The 16,910-nt window shown below is 45.9% G+C and overlaps 7 protein-coding genes across 19 annotated transcripts in view; 5 read left to right on the top strand and 2 right to left on the bottom strand.

Annotated features, from left to right (window-relative positions):
* The first annotated feature begins 551 nt into the window (after positions 1 to 551).
* On the top strand, positions 552 to 2,862 carry LOC108124945 (uncharacterized). Of its 2 annotated transcripts, none has more exons than XM_017240911.3 (6): positions 552 to 629; positions 911 to 1,101; positions 1,169 to 1,289; positions 1,480 to 1,644; positions 1,701 to 1,834; positions 1,893 to 2,862. In XM_017240911.3, exons 2-6 carry the CDS (start codon positions 1,045 to 1,047, stop codon positions 2,736 to 2,738), a joined length of 1,323 nt encoding a protein of 440 aa, XP_017096400.2. In that variant the 5' UTR covers positions 552 to 629; positions 911 to 1,044; the 3' UTR covers positions 2,739 to 2,862. The 2 variants fall into 2 exon arrangements, with proteins under 2 accessions (XP_017096400.2, XP_070135758.1); XM_070279657.1 differs by lacking the exon at positions 552 to 629 and adding an exon at positions 708 to 781.
* On the bottom strand, positions 2,846 to 4,571 carry ProRS-m (prolyl-tRNA synthetase 2-like protein, mitochondrial). Of its 2 annotated transcripts, none has more exons than XM_070279656.1 (4): positions 4,295 to 4,571; positions 3,992 to 4,233; positions 3,670 to 3,931; positions 2,846 to 3,612 (listed from the first exon to the last, which is right to left on the bottom strand). In XM_070279656.1, exons 2-4 carry the CDS (start codon positions 4,187 to 4,189, stop codon positions 2,846 to 2,848), a joined length of 1,227 nt encoding a protein of 408 aa, XP_070135757.1. In that variant the 5' UTR covers positions 4,190 to 4,233; positions 4,295 to 4,571. The 2 variants fall into 2 exon arrangements, with proteins under 2 accessions (XP_070135757.1, XP_017096399.2); XM_017240910.3 differs by having other exon boundaries at positions 3,992 to 4,243; positions 4,295 to 4,569.
* Positions 4,572 to 4,747: 176 nt separating this feature from the next.
* Snup (snurportin-1) lies at positions 4,748 to 5,994 on the top strand. The gene has a single exon (XM_017240782.3). The coding sequence runs from the start codon at positions 4,906 to 4,908 to the stop codon at positions 5,992 to 5,994; it is 1,089 nt and encodes a 362-aa protein (XP_017096271.2). The 5' UTR covers positions 4,748 to 4,905.
* A 214-nt stretch (positions 5,995 to 6,208) lies between these two features.
* LOC108124884 (uncharacterized) lies at positions 6,209 to 8,261 on the top strand. The gene is made up of 3 exons (XM_017240772.3): positions 6,209 to 6,514; positions 6,569 to 6,757; positions 6,813 to 8,261. Exons 1-3 carry the CDS (start codon positions 6,212 to 6,214, stop codon positions 7,977 to 7,979), a joined length of 1,659 nt encoding a protein of 552 aa, XP_017096261.2. The 5' UTR covers positions 6,209 to 6,211; the 3' UTR covers positions 7,980 to 8,261.
* Positions 8,262 to 10,163: 1,902 nt separating this feature from the next.
* Fife (regulating synaptic membrane exocytosis protein fife) overlaps positions 10,164 to 16,910 on the bottom strand; it is a 53,960-nt gene continuing 47,213 nt past the window's right edge. For both annotated transcript variants that reach the window (XM_017240769.3, XM_017240771.3), the window contains 3 exons: positions 11,358 to 12,106; positions 11,013 to 11,174; positions 10,164 to 10,532 (listed from right to left, as the gene is read on the bottom strand). In XM_017240769.3, coding sequence (XP_017096258.2) covers positions 10,341 to 10,532; positions 11,013 to 11,174; positions 11,358 to 12,106 — 1,103 coding nt within the window. In that variant the 3' untranslated portion in view covers positions 10,164 to 10,340. The remainder of the gene's footprint in view (positions 10,533 to 11,012; positions 11,175 to 11,357; positions 12,107 to 16,910) is intronic.
* LOC108124885 (putative transporter SVOPL) lies at positions 12,661 to 14,673 on the top strand. 5 transcript variants are annotated; one of them, XM_070280054.1, is made up of 5 exons: positions 12,663 to 12,822; positions 12,878 to 13,202; positions 13,268 to 13,777; positions 13,867 to 14,399; positions 14,456 to 14,673. In XM_070280054.1, the coding sequence occupies exons 1-5, from the start codon at positions 12,783 to 12,785 to the stop codon at positions 14,494 to 14,496; spliced, it is 1,449 nt and encodes a 482-aa protein (XP_070136155.1). In that variant the 5' UTR covers positions 12,663 to 12,782; the 3' UTR covers positions 14,497 to 14,673. The 5 variants fall into 5 exon arrangements, with proteins under 5 accessions (XP_070136158.1, XP_070136159.1, XP_070136157.1 ...); XM_070280055.1 differs by having other exon boundaries at positions 12,874 to 13,202; XM_070280057.1 differs by lacking the exon at positions 14,456 to 14,673 and having other exon boundaries at positions 12,661 to 12,822; positions 13,872 to 14,053.
* On the top strand, positions 14,590 to 16,605 carry LOC108124887 (putative transporter SVOPL). 6 transcript variants are annotated; one of them, XM_070280060.1, is made up of 9 exons: positions 14,590 to 14,729; positions 14,779 to 15,103; positions 15,154 to 15,275; positions 15,326 to 15,596; positions 15,650 to 15,751; positions 15,799 to 15,916; positions 15,976 to 16,250; positions 16,311 to 16,431; positions 16,483 to 16,605. In XM_070280060.1, the coding sequence occupies exons 1-8, from the start codon at positions 14,696 to 14,698 to the stop codon at positions 16,381 to 16,383; spliced, it is 1,320 nt and encodes a 439-aa protein (XP_070136161.1). In that variant the 5' UTR covers positions 14,590 to 14,695; the 3' UTR covers positions 16,384 to 16,431; positions 16,483 to 16,605. The 6 variants fall into 6 exon arrangements, 2 of the variants coding, with proteins under 2 accessions (XP_070136161.1, XP_070136160.1); XM_070280059.1 differs by having other exon boundaries at positions 16,304 to 16,431; XR_011442807.1 differs by lacking the exons at positions 16,311 to 16,431; positions 16,483 to 16,605 and having other exon boundaries at positions 15,816 to 15,916; positions 15,976 to 16,112.

Raw genomic sequence — 16,910 nt, 5'->3', positions numbered from 1 at the left:
TCCGTCTCAGACCCCCTCTCAATTATAAACCTGCCAGTGTGTTTTACGGCTGATAAAGATGAGCACTACGATGGGTATACCTTTGATGAGTGTCCGAATATCAAGTATACGCAACGTGAGCGGTCAGAGTGATAAGTCGGTCACACGATAAAAGCAACGCCATCAGCTGTGAGTTTAAATTTAGTTCCTGCTAACCTTTGTTTACTCTTTTGTATTTATTTACCCACTTGGGGGCAGGTTCGGCGTTGTCTCCTCCGTATGTATCTATGTTTGGGAGCAGTACAATAACATGACAGCGATAAAGCAAATAGACCGCTCCGATAAGACCCGACAGGTCTATCACATTCAATTTGTATTACAAAATCGGCCTGGCTAAAATATTTGCACTGGGCCATTGAGCAATTGCTGGAATCAGGCATCAGAGGCACCATGCTGTGATAACAGGTGTAACCCTTAAAATTTCATTAGGCTTATCTTATCGCCGAGAGCGGGCCAGGGGCTTTGGGCCCAGAGTCGATGGCCAATTCGATGGGTCGGTGGGTGCTCAGTGCGAAGCAGGCAGCCGGCGAATGCGTATCGCCTACAATTTCCAGCTCTAAAGAATCCGCGGGCTCCATCGTGTTCCATCGGTGGGTGAGATAACACAGACGGGCACTGCTAAAGGTGTATGGCACCCACTATTTAGTACTGCTAATGGCACCCATTGCGTATCCGCAATTGAAGTGACGACAGCGTAATTTCCTACCTCTGAATCATTCAATTCAATTGTCATTGAGATTAGGTGACTGCCTAGCCGATTCTCCCAGTGTCTTCAGTCCAGTGTCCCATGCAAAATCCCCACAAAAACTAATCAAACTGATAAGATTCCAAATTCGTATTGACGAATTGTAATTTCAAATTGAATTTATAGCTCCGAAGCGTGTGTTGTCTTATCGAGTAGCCAATTGGTTGGCAGCGATCACGGAGGTTGCACAACCCCAAAAGAATCCACAAATTCATCCACATCCTATCCGCCGGAGTGCTAAATAATAAATCCAATACAAGATGGCCGGAACGGGATTCGCCAAGTGCTTTATTCTATTCATGGCGGTGGTCATACTCGTAAGTGCCATAAAGATTGTTCACCATTCTGGTATGAGTTCTAAATTCTCCGTAAATGATTTTACAGGCCCAGGGAGTCATCTATCTTGGTCTGTCCCTATGGGGAATCACTTTCCGGGACTGCCATGAGGCCACGGTATTCAATTCCAACCCATTCAAGTTTGCCATGGAGCTGATTTACTTTACGCGTGAGTAATGCCAACCGAAACTTAAGAGCCTTCATATCAAAATATTTTGATGATGTAAAATCTCAAGCCTATTGATAAGATAACATAATCCTAGGAAAATACTTCCCAGGAGATATGGATCATTTCAGTTACTGGAGAACTACAAAATAATAGATCATATTTATAATAAACCTTATATATTTTCAAACAGAAAAGGACTGCAGTCCACCTTCGCTTATCGTAAACGATCATGACTATTCACTGACTATCACTAATTGGGATAAATCCTATGAAATCGTCAATCGAGAGTACATCTTCATGATCACCTATGCGGTCGTCAGTGGACTTTGGATAGCCACCTCGGTTCTGATCATTCGTAAGATTCCTTAGGATATGTTTCCCGTTCAAACCAATAATATTCATCAATTTCAGTTACTTTATGCAGTCGTACTACCAAACTGATATCTGGTGCCCTTTACTGGCCCTGGTTTTTGGCCGTTATCGGTGGTAGCGCCCTGGACGTAGTGGCCAGTGTGTATCATGGAATTGATTTGAGCCACACAATGGTGGGTAGTCTCTTTATAAAACCCTTCCTCCTTAAACATGAATATGTTTCTTTTTAAGACACTGGATGATGCATTCGCCTACGTAGGAGCTGAGGCTAGCCAGGACGAGCCGTACTGGACAATCCTGCTGAACTTGGGTGTGTACTTCTCGACGCCGGCCATAGTAATGCTCTGCCTGACTGCCCGAGTGGGCATCCTCTGGTTGCTGAACATCATCGGCGTCAGCTTCTGCCTGTCCCTCTCCAACGTGATGGCCAGCCAAAATGCGGCGAAGGCTGTTGTGAGCCGGAGTGAGGCTCCCACCCGCCAGCCAACCCCCCAGCCTGCCGTGGTAGAGCCCCAACCAATGGTGCAACCCGCTTTGGTGGCGACGGCTGTGCTGCAACCGACTGCCCCCTTGGAGAGCCCAGAGTATCCCGAGCAGATCCGTCCCAAACCTCTTCCCATTTTCATACCGGCCGACCAGAGCCTCCAGCGCCAGGACTCGCGTCAGTTTGCGGCTGGAGATCGCACCACCCTTCAGTCGCCAGTTATGGTGCTGCCACCCCAGGTCCCACAACCCCAGAGGGAGGTGGTCTCCCCGCAACCGGACATAAACACTTACCGCACCACTGAGGCTCATCCGGATCGTTTGAACTATCCGCCCGCGGAGTCGCCGGCACCGCGAGCTCCCTCACCAGCTGTCCAACAACTGGCCGTCACCTCCCCGCTAAACAACCGCTACAGCGAAATCTACCCAGCTCCGCCAGCCAATCCACGGGTCAGTGAGGAGTTGCGAAACCAGATGCCCTGGTCCTATACCAGCATGATAACCAAGCCGCCACCACCGCCCCGAAAACCCCAGCTGCAGGTACAGATCTACCCGCAGATCCCAGAGCCCGATTACGCGGACCACGACCACTAGAAAGGAAAAGCGCTGGGGACGAGCAGCTCGAAGCTGATTGCGGGTTAATCAGCCAGGATGCGCGGTTGTGTTGAGTTTTGTGTTATTGTTAACTTTATTGCATAAAGCTAAAGCTGATGGCCAATTGCTTGACTTTTTCTCGCTCCGTCTTCCTTAAAATGTCCTACGAGTAGATCCTTTTTGTGCCTACTGTGTTCGGCTACTAGCTTGAGTGTCTCACTCAAATCCAACTCCAGTTTCTCGCCTCTGTTAAAATGCACTTCCAGCTTGGGTGAATCCTGTTGAATGGCTTTGCCACCCACAACGATGGTTAGGGGATGTCCAAGCCTTTTCGCCTCTAGCAGACGCTTGCCTATGGTTAGGTCCTTGCGGTCGTCGTGAAGAAGATCCTGAGGACCACAAAGCTGACCCACGCTATGGAGCAATTCGTTTTCTACCACCTCTGCTGACAGCTGCTCCTTGCTTCCCTGTTTCGGTCCAATCAAGCACACATCAAAAGGCGCTATAAGCTTGGGCCATTGTAGTTCCTGCTCGGAGGAGAGTACTTCTAGGGCGGCTGCTATCACCCTGGTGATACCGATCCCATAACATCCCATAATTAGAGGATGCGGCTTTCCAGAAGTGTTAAGGAAGGTGGCTCCTAGGGGCTTGGAATATTTGTCACCTAGTAGAAAAGTGTGTGCTATCTCTACGCCACGAACTTCGTTCAGACTCGAACTCTGACAGCTTGGGCATTTTTCCGGGGTAGTCAATACCTCTGAGTTCCCTGCAAAGCCACATGAGCTGCACTGCATCAAGGAATCCTCCCCCACCGTGGAAACGTAATGGTATTCATGGGAAAGGCTTCCACCCATCATTCCCGTGGCGGCATTTACTACGAAATAGATGTTTCTTATTAATTCACATTCTCAGGAAAGGAAACAAAACATACCCTTAACAAAGGGAACCTCAAGCTGTTGGAAGAGCCTATCGTAGGCTTCGCTAACAGCAGAATATGATTCCCTAGCAGTTTCCTCAGAGACATCAAACGAATACATGTCTTTCATCAAGAATTCCTTCGCTCGCATCAGCCCAAAACGTGACTTAAGCTCATCTCGGAACTTGGGACCTATTTGATACAGACGTAGGGGTAGCTGACGGTAGGAAATGGGTGAGGTAGTGGCCAGCATGGCGGTTATAGCCTCTTCATGGGTCTAAGATTAAAACGAGGCTGAATAGAACTATTAGGGAGTGCTTATTTTGTACTCTCTTACTGGACTCATTAGAAACTGCTTCCCGCTGCGATCGCGGACCATATAGAACTCGGAGATGTCCCCCTCCAGGCGTCCTGTTTTCTTCCAAAGCGCCGTGGGCGTGAGAATGGGTAAACTGATCTTCTGTCCGCCCGCCAATTGCATATTGCTTTGGACCAAGTCGATCAGTTTATCAACCGATCGCTGAGCTATGGGCATTACTTGATACGTGCCATTGCTGCCTGATTTTATCAGTCCCAAATCTGTGAGTAGCTGGAAAAGTGACGTTTTCATAATCGCTTTCGTAACACCTCGAATTATTACCTTTTGACTGCGTGAAAGTTGTTCTGTTTGTTTGACAACCGCATTCTTGGGTGTTATAAGAGCTGGGCAGAAGAGTCGAGAGGCTTTATTCATATTAACATTAGTGCTTAATAAACTTGGGAATAGTTAAAATATATTATTTATTTATAAACACCGGCAAATGCAAAAAAATCAGCTGTTGGTTGTGAAAACAGATGTTGCAGGAGATGTTATCGATAACAGGGCTGTGGTGAAAAAAAGCGTGGTGAAAAAACATAAACAAAAACTACATATTAAACGAAGTTAGCTCCTAATAATTATATGTCTTATTACTAAATAAAAAATAATATTTGTTATATTTAATATATAACTTGTGTAATATTTTTCAAAATAATATGTTGTAAAGTGTAGAATCGAGTAAATAAATATGAAATTTTCACATCCTTTATTGTCATCTGTAGAGTGAAAACTTTAAAACCATATCTAACCCAAGAACGATAGAATCTGGATTCTAGAATATGTGGTGCTAAAAAAAAACTTTTCAAACCAGCCGCCGATAAAAATAAATCATTTCCATACAAAGCATATCGATATATTTATAGATTTATCGACAACCTGAATCACTCATAAACATGAGCGCCTTCCAGGATCTTTACAAAAAAGGCATGGATCGCGGCGCCCACCAAAGACAGCGACAAAAGGAGCTTCTCAGGCAGCAGAAGCTGCGCCGCCAGCAGGAACAGGATGGCACCAGGTCACTGCAGAAAATCCAAAGCGAAAAGCCTTCCACAAGCAACTTTAACAAGAAACAACGTGTTGCCAAGCGAAATGAGTTTCCTTTTAGGCCACAGCTCTCCGAGTGGCTGCGGGAGAAACCGGAGGAGCTGAGCGAGTGGATGCTAGTGCCGTGTCCTGTGGGAAGGCGATGCCTGGTGGTTGCTTACAATGGAAAAACAAAGGTCTTCACCAAAGCCGGCTACTGCTTTCAGGAGTTCAAATCGAAATTGCCGGGGGATGTCACTCAAATAAAGTACCAAACAGTGCTGGACTGCGTCTATGTGGAGAAGGAGGAAACTTTTTATGTGCTGGATGCTATCTCCTTTGGCCAGCAAGAGCTGCAGGAGTGTGAAGCTGTGTTTCGCTTCTACTGGCTCCGTGCCCGTTTCGATGAGAATGATTTCGAAACGATAGGCGATCACAACGAAAAGGCTTTCGTGCTGGTGGATCACCACGACTTCGACAACACTTCGGCCATCGAGGAGACACTCCAGAAGTATCCCCTTTGGGACGGGAATAAGCCAGCCCTGGACGGTTTTTTGTTCTACCACAAAGAGGCAAGTTACGTGTGTGCCACTACTCCCTTGGTTTGCTGGCTGTTTGCCTTTATGGTGCCGGATGTCCTGGGACTACCAGTAAGTGAAAACTATGCAGCTCCGGATGATTACCAGCCCAGGCAGCCGCTGGAGTACATGAACGAGTTCGATCGCAAGCTGGATGAGCAACGATTGCAGCGCCGAAAGCAGAAGAAAAAGAAAGTGCCCGCCATGGATGCAGAAAACGAGGAGCAAGCATCTTCTTCCATGGCACAGGATGTGCCGGAGGATGACGATGATAGCGATGAGTTCGCCAGCCTTAAAAGTCTTCTTGACCACGAACGGCGCCTGGAGCTGGGCGAATTAGACATGGACTGTGAAGAGTCGCCATCAGCTGTAAGCTGCTAGGCGCCAAAACCACCACCACCACTATAATATTAATAACACCGCCGCTAAGGATTTCCTGCGCCTGCGCCCTGGCCGCGCGGCCCTGACAAACGGCCTCAGCTCGTGCCCAGGAAAAGCAGCCCAGATTTTGGGCAGGCCAACAGAATCAGCATCCGCAAAAAATCACCGTACAAAATATATTAATAAAACAATCTAATTGGACGCAACAAGGATCAGAATGGTAATACAGCGAAGTTGGAAAATTCCCTCTGATGTAGGGGGATCATTAGGCGGCAGCACCACAGCCTCCAACGAAGGCCAGCAGCGTTCATCTCCGGGCTTGCAGCTGCAGGCAGCAAACTCCTCCTCAGATGACTCCGATTGCTCCAATCAGACTACGCACTCCATGGACACACGTGTGGCCAGTCCAGCGGAGTGTGTGAAAAAGCAGGCCGAAAAGGATGGAGGCGTTACAGAAACCAACAGTATTACCCTCTCCCTTCTGGGCGAATCCACATCCTCGGATGCGGAGCCTGCTTTGGTAATAGAAGATTATCCCCAAAAAAAACTTTTATTCCTAAATTGTTCCTCGTAGAAATATGTTACCACCCCGGATATGGCTGAAACAATGTTGCAGCGCATACGGCAGAGACTTGGTGGCACGCATAACATGGAAAGCGGCGGCAGTGCTGAGTCGGCCATGAGAGCACTAGAGCTTCTGAGGATTAGCGTGCAGCAATCCTTCGATGCGGAGGTCAATGATATAATACAACGCTACATTAATGTGGGTTCAAGCTGCATTTGAAACACTACCCTTACTTATAATCTTTTCTTTAAAGAACTACTTTAAGCCTGCATTTGCCAACATCAAGGAAAATCTGGGCCAGCATTCCGTGAACGAGGAAACGCTTCAGAAGATGTCCTCGTGTGCTCTGCTCGAGAATGCCAAGGCCCAGTATACGAATTTTGTGCGCCAGCATCGTTTAGTACCCGGAGCCACCACGGAGCAGCAGCGCTTGGCCCTGAAACGCACTGCTAAGCCGGAGACTGTCACAAACAACAAGGTATTCGCTAGTTTTGCTGCCACCAAGCCCATGCCCTGCACGGCAACAACATCGAATCAGTTGCAGCCCGTAAATCAGCAGCAGATTGCAAACCAGCCGCTGCCTGTGCCACAGGAATTGCCAGTGGTGCAGCCTCTTCAGCAGCAGACGCATCGAACAACGATTACTCCCTTGGTTGGTGGGACACTGCCTACGCCAGTTCGCCGCCAGATTTTCTGGAACACCGCTCAGATATCGACGAGCACCAAGTTTGTGCTGGACGTGCAGGCTAATCTGGCCTTCGGATTTGGCACTGATGGGAAGGAGCGGCTGGCCAGCAAACATCCGGAGCTGATACGCTACCTGCCAGACGCAGAGGACCGCGAATGGTTGGCTACCCGAGGTATCATACCGGCCGAAAATCGCAGTTCTCGCTTTTTGTTTCTCATCTACGATGAGGTCTGCCGGCTGCAGCAGACCCACGACTTGTACCGCCACAAGACCAACATAGATCTATCGATGATGCTTACTTTCAACGTGACGGAGAGCATGATCCACAAGATGAAGCTTTTCTTTGTGGATCTCAACATCAAGAGCCGCGGTCTCATCACCAACTCATTCATAATGCCAAATCAACAGACGGGAAACACCGCCAACAACAGTCATCTGAGAAATGCGCTCCTCCAGGGGGCATCTGGCCAGCAGCAGCAGCAACAAACGGTGGCCACTCCCCCAGCTGAGGATTCGGTTTTAAAGGAGCTGCCAGCTGCATCGCCCACTCCCTGCTTGCAAGGCCAAGTCGTGGGTAGCACCACCACGCCGTTGAAGACCAAGCTGGGCACAAGTTCCACCCTGAGCTCCTCGCACGCCACTCTGACGGCGCTGCTGAACAACGGAGGAGCTGTCGTAGGTGCTGCTCCGGGGGTCCCAGCTCCTAGTTCCGGCGGGAAATTTAGAAACTAAGTTGCTTTGCAGTCGCTATAATGTAGTTTGTCCATGAAAGAATCTATTTATTAGCTGCTGGTCTATTTTTGCCGAATTTTGTATCTTAAGTTTTCCATTTCCATATATTTTATCAGCTTTTGTGAATAATGTAGATAAAGTAGTAAGCTAAAGGATGCTTCATTAGTTTTGTTTTCATTAAATAATCTTTGAAAAGTTTATGTACTCGCCGACCATTTGAAATGAATACACATTGAAATAAATATTTGATTTTTATTGAAACTCAATTTGATATACATGTAATATGGGTCTCTTTTTTGGAATTTCTACAGTTATTTTGGGTTCTCAATATAATAATATATATATAATATGTACGATCATATTAATATAATTCACATCTGTGTTTAGTGTTTTACATAGTGTGTACGCAGGTAATCGCTAAGTATTATTATTTATAACAAATAGTTAAGATTTGTATTCTTATAAGCCTTGCTACAGCCCACTCGGCACTTTTGAAGCGCAATCCTCCCCAGGACCCAGATCCTTAAACCCAACGCTACACGCTGATATGGTGTTATTTTTACAGTGTTCAAAGTACTCGTCATTTATCATTAAACCAACCGACTACCGGGTAGTAGAGTAGTACTATTACGTAGTATTAGAATTAGATGTAGTAGAAAAGACCGAATAGACCTAAGAGTAGATTATAAAAGCAGCGAAACAGCCGCTCTGAAAAAATAGCTCCGATATTGAGTAGTTTTAATTTTGAGATAGCACAACCATTTAAGTTTTCGTTGCCCAACTGGGCTTCATATATAAAACTTCATAAACTTGGGCAAGTCAACAGCCAGATTGTGAAGAGTAAACACCCTACTATAGATCGAAAAGCAAGTGTACCCTGACTACGAGTTATGGGGATTATCTGGTACTAAGAAGTATTCTTTATAAGCAACATCTAACAATATGAAAGCCCGCAGCTGCCCTTTAAACAAATTCAAATATAGTAACAGAGTAGCTAGGGTCCTATAAGAAGGGGATGTCCTTTATCTGATCTTGGGATTATCCATTCTAACCATAATTAGTGTCAAAAGTGAGCCTGTCTGGGGACAGTTAAAGTTTTCCACAATGTAAGTACCCTAGGTAATACGACTCCAGATCCAGTGTAAGCCTTGTATAAATTAATTTATGTATATATATATAGATATATGCTTTGTAACTTTAGTTTGAAACTCCAAGTCATTAGGCTGAACATTGATTGGGATAAATATTACGAGTAGATCTATACACAAGTTCCGAAAATGTAAATTTTTTCACTTTTGTTCTTAAAACAGAGATTGTCCTGTTTGAGTGGCTGAAGATATCATTTAGTTGGTTTTGTTCTTTGGTTTTGAGGGTTGAGAGCAGAGGATAATTAGCAGGAAGGAAGAGTTAGTGGGAAGGATGTCGTCTATTTGCTGTGTTGCAATCAAATCCCTACCATAAAACTACTACAGTAAATTCGTCTTAATCACGCGATACAACTCACTTCACATCCACACAAGCACGCACCCATAAAGATTGTCGATTTAAATTAGATTTCGATTTTAGATTCAGATTCGTTTTCATTTTCAGTTTAAGATCTAGATCCAGATTTATGATGCACAGATCTCAAAGAACTCGTTTTTGGGGGGCAGTTGAAACCTTAGCGGGTTCTCAGCTGTTGGGTTATTATTTTTTTTTTATTTATTTTAAGAGTTTTGCATTAGCGCAACATTTAAATAACACTTATTTGAATATATTGTATGCCTCTGTTTAGCTACCAAGCCTCTGTCCTCTTCGTTGCCTCGATATTTCAACATTATTGTTTTTCGTTTGGTGCCACATTCCATATTCCACTTTCCAATTTCCCGATTTTCTAATTTTCCCATTCGAATGCAAACAACATTTTAAACTTTCACAAACACAACAAGCAAAAATATATAAACCTGTGTATTTATATTATTTCTAAGCTTCTGGTACTCTCGATTCCTCAATTATTGTGCTGTCTGATATATATTTTGGTAGTGCTGCTCCCTAACTGCCTAACCGAACCCTACTTACAAAGCTCTCTCACCAGGAATTTAGATTTTCATTTAGTGTAACATAAACCGATCCTTCCAGATCTCCTGCCAGCCTTAGCTAAGCTCATTTAACTATTTCTAATACATACACTTTGGGGAGGGAAAATCTTGTTATGCGGGGGCGGGGATTACGTGTGTAAAGCCATTGTGGGGGAGGGAACAATATTTATCGGATATCCAAGTACCCCTGGTCTTAGACGCTAACAAATTGAGCTTGCAGCTTGAGCGCAAGTAACTCCGGAGTGGCCTCCTGCTCCATCCGGCACTGCTGCGGGTTGTTCGGTCAGGGGGAGTTGTCAGAGTCGGAGCCACCGTAGCTGTGCATCGGGAAGAGCGGGTACCAGCCGTTGATGTGCTGCCCGATGTTTACCTTGTCCAGGTTCACCTCCGTGCCGCCCAGTCCCTGGTTGTGCTCGAATCCCACGCACCGCTGCCACACCATGATGACGATGTTGCGTCCAAAGACGTCGGAGCTCTGCGATTTGCATGGAAATTCGTTTAAGTTTGATTCGTTGGGGAATATTACGGTACGGGTAATTACACGGTGCAAGTCACCTGTAATAAAGGTTAACCCTCTGTGTGGCCAAAGTCCTGACTCTCTTCAGGCTTTTGAAAATTTTTTAAAATAATAATAAGATAAGTACTTATTTTAAATGATGGTATCTTTATATTTATTATTGCCTCTACTATAAATATTTAAAATAAATTATTTGCAAAGGAGCTTGGCCATGCAGAGGGTTAAAGGTAACACCTGCTGGGCGCGTAAATTGGCCTTGCGGATGCGAGCTTCCCCGTCCGGACAGCAGCCATTAATCGCATTACAATGCAGGCACCCGGTAATAACATCCTGACATGGCCCTGGTCAGCTTCAGTCTCTGATTCAACGCCACCACCACCGCCATCATCATCATCATTGTCACCTGGCACGCGTTACAAAAAGGGGCCATTTGCTCACCTGGTACTTAATGGTCTGGCGGTAGAAGGGCTCCGCCGAGTGGCGCACAACACGCGTCTTCTTCTTGTGCCGCAGCCGGTCGCCGTCCTTGATGTAGCACTTCACATAGGTATCCGGTGGCGTCTCGCAGTCCTCGTTGACAATGTTACGGGCGCAGATTAGCTGCAACAACGAACCGGTAGTAAAAACGGGCCAATAAAACGCCTGTATGTGATGTCATGTACAAGAATGTAAAGGTGACTCCTAAAAAGCTTCACCAAATTCCTATTTCAATAAGTACGAATACCCTTACAAGGAGGACTCTTCATCGATGGTATAGAACAAAAAAAAATCCTAAGAACTTACCTCGACCTCCACGTTGCCCTTGATCTTGACGAAACCCATCTTGAGCTCTCCGTAACGGGCGGTGGTTAGGCGGTAGCCCTTGGGATGAATCTGGGAGGGACCCAGCTTCAGGCCGTAACTGGACTCTCCGCCTGTGATGGCGGACACATTGACATAGCTGCCGCTCAGGGTCTTCACTACGCTCTGTTTCCGCTGCGGGCTGTCCGGAGCCAAAGTGGAGCTTTCGGATCCCAATCCCGCTCCACTCCTCTGATAGATGCTGCCTTTGCGGGTGGGCGTACCGCCCAGGGGTGGCGTCTCCGTGACCTTGGCCACGTACATACTGCCCTTGCGTTGAAGCGTGGTGGTGGTGGTCGGAGCCGGAGTCTCTCCTAGCTGGAACATGCTGCTCTTGCGGGGCTGCAACTGACCTGTGGACAGCAGTTGGCTCTGCCGGGTTGGCGAGTCCTGGGCCGCCACATTGGACACTGATGCGGCTTGCTTGAGTCGGGACAGAGCCTGCTTGGGACTCTGAGGAGGCAACTGGCTTCCCGAACCCTTCCAGCGCGGACGGTAGCGCTTATCCTCGTCCTCCGAGGGGGGACTGGTGTCCGTGTTGCCCACGCCCGGTGGCAGGTGTTGCTGAGCCTGGAGCTGCAGCTGCTGGAGGTGCTGCAGCTGTTGTTGGTGTTGCTGGTGCTGCTGGGACAGGTCCAGGATGGAGCTCTTGCGGCTGTTGGGTCCGCTTGGCAGGCCAACGCGACTGGCACCTAGTCGAGGCGGGAAATCAAGGGGTAAGCTCAGGTCTACACTTTACATGTCGGACGCTTTTGAACTCAACTCAAAGTACCAAGTATTACTGGCAGAGATGGGATAAGATAATTCTCAATTGTTTGCCAACTTGGACTTCACTTTCGAGATATAGTATTCCATTTTAAGGGCATTAGAGCATTGGATCATCTTATCCCATCACTTGCCTTCGGGAGGACTGAGAATGAAAGGTGTTACTGGACTAGGTCTAGGTCTAGGACTAAGAAAAGAAAGGGAAAGCTACGTGGAACAAAACATGCAGCTACACAACACCTAACTTAGAGATACTTTTAACAATTATTTAAGATTTTTTAGTTTTTGTTTTTATTTGTAGTACCTTAGAGTTGTGGTTAGGAATATTTAGTTTGATTTTAATGCCGGTGACTATTTTCTAAATAAAATTTTTAATATAATTTCTTTTTTTTAGCTCCAAACTCAATGCCTTAAGATTAGACCCAAAGCCTTAAGATTAATGATCTCCTACTATACCGAGATAAAACAAAGTATTAACAGTCTAAATTTTAGAAAAATATGGAAGCAATTTTAGTCCCATGTCAGTTTCAATTTGTAATTTCTATAAATTTTGTTGTACAAACAATTTTCCCAGTTTCGGCCTTATTGTAGCTTTAACTAAAGATGCCTGAGAGCGATATCGACACCGCACTTCTGACGATAGGTAATGGTCCTGTGAGTCCTTTGACAACTTTTTACCTTTGTCTTTTGACAGACAGGCTACGGATGCGGCCAGCTGATCATTCTCGCTGTGAGCTTTGCCACCACCATGTTCTCGGTGACTGAGTCCATGGGCATCGGCTATGTAATAGTGCGGACCTCCTGCGAGTGGTCCACCTCGAGGGAGGAAAAGACGTTCATGGCGAGCGCCCTTCTCGGAGGTATGGTGGCCTCCGGATTCTTTCTGGGCTTTCTGGCGGATAGGTATGGTCGGAAGTTCACGATAAGGGCATCGCTAGTGGGTGCACTCATATTTTCATTCGTTACGGCGTTGATGCCGAACCAGTACGCCTTCTCCACCACCCGTATTGTTGTGGGTCTTTTGTAAGTCAAATCGATGGACTGATAGTGATTGATAATTTCTTCGCCTCACATTATCACTCCGACAGCCTTTCCGGTTCGGCATCGCTCGCCATAGGCTTCCTCATCGAGTTCCATGCGCCAAGGTGGCGGCCGAAAGTCTCGATGCTGGTCAGCTTTGCCGTGGGCTTTGCCCTGGTCAGCTGCCCGCTCTTTGCCATGATGCTGCTCCCTCAAAATGTCTCAGTAAAAGTTACCGACAATTACGTGCTGCAGGACTGGCGCTTTCTCGTGATGACCCTTGCACTACCAGGAATTGTTGCCTTAATTTCAATTTCCTTCGTGCCGGAGACTCCGTATTTCCTATTGTCCGCGGGTCGCATGGAGGAAGCTATAGAATCTTTAAAATGGGTGGCGAAGATGAACGGTAAAATGTGGGACGATTTGAAAATAGAGCTGACGCCACTACATCGAGACACCTTATTGGAAAACATGTCCGTCTGTAAAGAGCTTTTCTACGAAACATTCCGGCTTTTTCGACCCCCGTTTACCTGTAGGTTTGTGGGGTGTTTGCTGATTCTGTTTGGAGTATTCTTTAAGTGAGTTTTTCAAAATTTTGATAACATATATTAACATAATATAAAATATTTATAGACTGATAAAAAGATGGTCCTTGTTTCCATTTTAGCTCAGTTGGCATGGGAGTGTGGTATCCGATCATCCGTAATACACCTGATACTGGAAAACCTCAGCGGCTGTGCGACAACCCTGCTATTACCGGAAAAGGAAACCATTCATCATCAGACGAAGACAAGGCGTGCAACGACCAGTTCACGAACTTTCACGACCCCATCTTTTACGGGTGCGCCTACCTGGTATTCTACGCGGTTGCTACCGTCCTCGTCCTCTTTATACCCCGAAGATATGTCATGGCGCTGCACATCGGTACCGGAGCCATACTGGGATTCACCTTAAACTTTGTGACAGATCCGCTCGCTGTGTTGCTGTGCTTCACTGGCCAAATATCAGTACCAGGAGTTCTAGTATCATTATCATCCTCGGTGATGGTCGACCTCCTGCCCGTCCATATGCGTGGCAAGGCGCTCTGTTTGGGAAGATCTCTGGCCAGGCTGGGATCTGTGGTAGGTTCCATTCTGGTGGGCTTGGTGATGAAGGTCTCCTGTAATATTACCATCAATATCTTTGTCGTCTACTTGGCGTGTAAGTGAATCATTTTTCCCATCGTCCCATCGTTTTTTATCCATTCTTTTTTTTAGTTTGCACTGTTGTATGTCTACTACTGCCTAAAGGTCCCTGAAAATTGAAGCCACCTTTGCTGATTTGTTATCAGAGATTGCGATGTCCCAATGGACCCATTCTACCATTTTTCTGTATTTTAGAGAATTTCCAAATCCTGGATAGCATGCTTGTTTTTAAATTTCTTTCACGTGCAACAATATTTTTTTTATGAATAAATCGATTTTGAAAAGAAAAATCTATAATCTATGAAATGATCCATGGCAGAGATTGATGATGTCTTTAACATGCTCGGTAAGCGGCTCTCTCATCCTGATCCAGAGTAATCCTGATTCTGTCCCAGGCTTCGGTCGGATGCAGAGAACCATCTTTGTCGGCTGCCTCATGATGCAGATATGGTTCACCACCGAGCAGCTGGGAGTCGGTATCGTCCTCATGGCCGCCGCCTGTGACCTCGATATGGATGATTACAAGCTGGCATGGTTTTCGGCTCTGACCTTCGCGGTTCAAATTTTAGCTTTCATATTTTGGGGTGTTCTAGTGGATGCCTTGGGCAGGCGAAAAATTATCATGTACACAGGTGTGACCTCCGTCGCCTGTTCTATCCTATCTGCCGGAATGCCTGAGTTTTTGTCATTTTCTGCATTACGTATCGTTTGCTCTGCTTTGTGAGTTTTAAGATCTTTTCTTGATATATGTAGCATATTTCCTATGTTAGTATAGCGGCGCCTGTAATTTCGTTGATGACGTACATGGGGGAGTTTACGAAACAGTCGTTGCGACCAAAGGTCCTGAATTTCCTAAGCTACGGTGTGGGGATCAGCTTCATCCTTGTGCCGAGTAAGTAGAGAATCATATTTTATTTTCCATCTAATAAGTCTAGATATCAGGTGTGGCCTATTTTCTTTTGCCTCTGAAACTGCCGGGCGCCCAAAACTGGCGGATCCTGCTGCTTATCAATCAGGTGCCCGGAATCATAGGACTGACCATTATTTCTTTTATGCCGGAGAGCCCCAAGTACTTTTTGTCTGTGCACCGACAGGAAGATGCCATGGAAGTCATGGAGAGGTGCTGCCGCCTGAACAAGGGAAAGGACACGAACCTGGAAAGTCTGGGGGTCAAGGAGCTTACCCAACCTCGACTGCGTGCCCAGTCGATCAAGTAAGAAGCTGCTTGGCCAGAAAATTTTAACACTTTTGCCTTTAAATTTCTAGGACAGCGACATTTAATTTTTGTCCAAACGTAATGGCCATGTTTAAAGAGCACACTCGCATAATGGTCATCTCAATGCTTGCCAAAGCGATCATGTCCGGCATGTAAGTGGAGAAACTCGGTCTTGATTTGGATTCATTTTAATTCTTAGAGGTTTTGGACTCCAAGTTTGGATGCTGCGAATAAGATTTACCATGAAATCTGATGGCAATAATGGCCAGACAGTCTGCCAACACGTCCAGAGTGACGTGAAATCGGGAAAGCACGAGGTGAGCTAAATGCATGTTTCTTTGGCACTGATATCTGAAACGTTTTAACACAATTCTAGTGCCATGTAAGCAGAAGTCAGCTTGAGGATCCCATAATCAATGGCTTCCTATTATCTGGAATCTTCATTTTAGCGAGTTTTCTGCTCCTTTTTATGGGACGTCGGCTGGTTATCCACACCTTCATAGCCATTTCGATGATGGCCAACATTTCGGTGAACTTCTTGGCCGAGGACACGATAATATTGTTTGCTCTCTTCCTGATTCCTGATCCCTTAATGTGTAATCTGAGATTAGTGCAGACTGTGGTCATTGATATGATACCCACACATTACAGGTTACTCAGACACTCTTCCCAATTTCATGTTAATTTACGTCACTATTTTCAAGGGCTAAGGCGACTTCAGTGGGAAATGTGGCGGGACGTTCTGGAATTCTATTCACCAGTTTGTTTATGGGATACACCTTGACGTGGAACTGTCATGTAGCTTTCAATACCTTTTTAGTGATATCCTTACGTGAGTGATAATCCTAAAATAATATCTAATACTTCAAGAACCTTTCTACAGTCGGTGCTCTTCTTGTGAGCTTTTTGCCTTCGGAATCTAAGTTAAGGGAAACCACCAAATATTGACGTACCCGATTATTAAATACATACCTATTATTACCATAATCCTTTCTTATTAATATATTTTGCAATACTTTGCGATCTTTAAACGGTCTACACGGCGTATACGTGATATGCGTAATTATTTGACAGTCGAGCTTCATTAAAACTTTTTGGGCGGTGGAGTGGGGGGCCAAACGGGAAAAGGACATGGCAAGGACACCGCCTATGCTAGGCCGTGGTAGGCTATCAGCCCTGCCAATCAGTCAATCAATCATTCAATCAATTGGGCGCGCACAGCAGAACGCAGCACGAAGTAAAAATTTTATGTCCCCCCTTCCTATCAAGACGAAAGAACGAAAGGATTATGGCGAAAGTTGGAATATTTTT

This window comes from Drosophila bipectinata, chromosome 3L, assembly GCF_030179905.1.
Source record: "Drosophila bipectinata strain 14024-0381.07 chromosome 3L, DbipHiC1v2, whole genome shotgun sequence".
Taxonomy (NCBI): domain Eukaryota; kingdom Metazoa; phylum Arthropoda; class Insecta; order Diptera; family Drosophilidae; genus Drosophila; species Drosophila bipectinata.
The sequence above is the reverse complement of the archived record's forward strand: the minus strand, read 5'-3'. Positions and strand labels throughout refer to the sequence as shown.

What these genes read in the sequence shown, in the direction of transcription:
- Snup (XM_017240782.3), top strand. Translation starts at nt 4,906, where the DNA reads ATGAGCGCCTTCCAGGATCTTTACAAAAAAGGCATGGATCGCGGCGCC.
- ProRS-m (XM_017240910.3), bottom strand. Translation starts at nt 4,387, where the DNA reads ATGAATAAAGCCTCTCGACTCTTCTGCCCAGCTCTTATAACACCCAAG. An exon ending in AACTTTCACGCAGTCAAAAG is followed by an intron (nt 4,244 to 4,294) that starts GTAATAATTCGA and finishes TCACTTTTCCAG; the next exon opens with CTACTCACAGATTTGGGACT. An exon ending in AGCAGTTTCTAATGAGTCCA is followed by an intron (nt 3,932 to 3,991) that starts GTAAGAGAGTAC and finishes TTTTAATCTTAG; the next exon opens with ACCCATGAAGAGGCTATAAC.
- LOC108124884 (XM_017240772.3), top strand. Translation starts at nt 6,212, where the DNA reads ATGGTAATACAGCGAAGTTGGAAAATTCCCTCTGATGTAGGGGGATCA. An exon ending in CGGATGCGGAGCCTGCTTTG is followed by an intron (nt 6,515 to 6,568) that starts GTAATAGAAGAT and finishes TGTTCCTCGTAG; the next exon opens with AAATATGTTACCACCCCGGA. An exon ending in TAATACAACGCTACATTAAT is followed by an intron (nt 6,758 to 6,812) that starts GTGGGTTCAAGC and finishes TTTTCTTTAAAG; the next exon opens with AACTACTTTAAGCCTGCATT.
- LOC108124887 (XM_070280059.1), top strand. Translation starts at nt 14,696, where the DNA reads ATGGCAGAGATTGATGATGTCTTTAACATGCTCG. An exon ending in TGATGTCTTTAACATGCTCG is followed by an intron (nt 14,730 to 14,778) that starts GTAAGCGGCTCT and finishes ATTCTGTCCCAG; the next exon opens with GCTTCGGTCGGATGCAGAGA. An exon ending in CAGCTTCATCCTTGTGCCGA is followed by an intron (nt 15,276 to 15,325) that starts GTAAGTAGAGAA and finishes TCTAGATATCAG; the next exon opens with GTGTGGCCTATTTTCTTTTG.
- LOC108124885 (XM_070280054.1), top strand. Translation starts at nt 12,783, where the DNA reads ATGCCTGAGAGCGATATCGACACCGCACTTCTGACGATAG. An exon ending in CACCGCACTTCTGACGATAG is followed by an intron (nt 12,823 to 12,877) that starts GTAATGGTCCTG and finishes TTTGACAGACAG; the next exon opens with GCTACGGATGCGGCCAGCTG. An exon ending in CTGTTTGGAGTATTCTTTAA is followed by an intron (nt 13,778 to 13,866) that starts GTGAGTTTTTCA and finishes TTTCCATTTTAG; the next exon opens with CTCAGTTGGCATGGGAGTGT.
- LOC108124945 (XM_017240911.3), top strand. Translation starts at nt 1,045, where the DNA reads ATGGCCGGAACGGGATTCGCCAAGTGCTTTATTCTATTCATGGCGGTG. An exon ending in TCATGGCGGTGGTCATACTC is followed by an intron (nt 1,102 to 1,168) that starts GTAAGTGCCATA and finishes ATGATTTTACAG; the next exon opens with GCCCAGGGAGTCATCTATCT. An exon ending in GGAGCTGATTTACTTTACGC is followed by an intron (nt 1,290 to 1,479) that starts GTGAGTAATGCC and finishes ATTTTCAAACAG; the next exon opens with AAAAGGACTGCAGTCCACCT.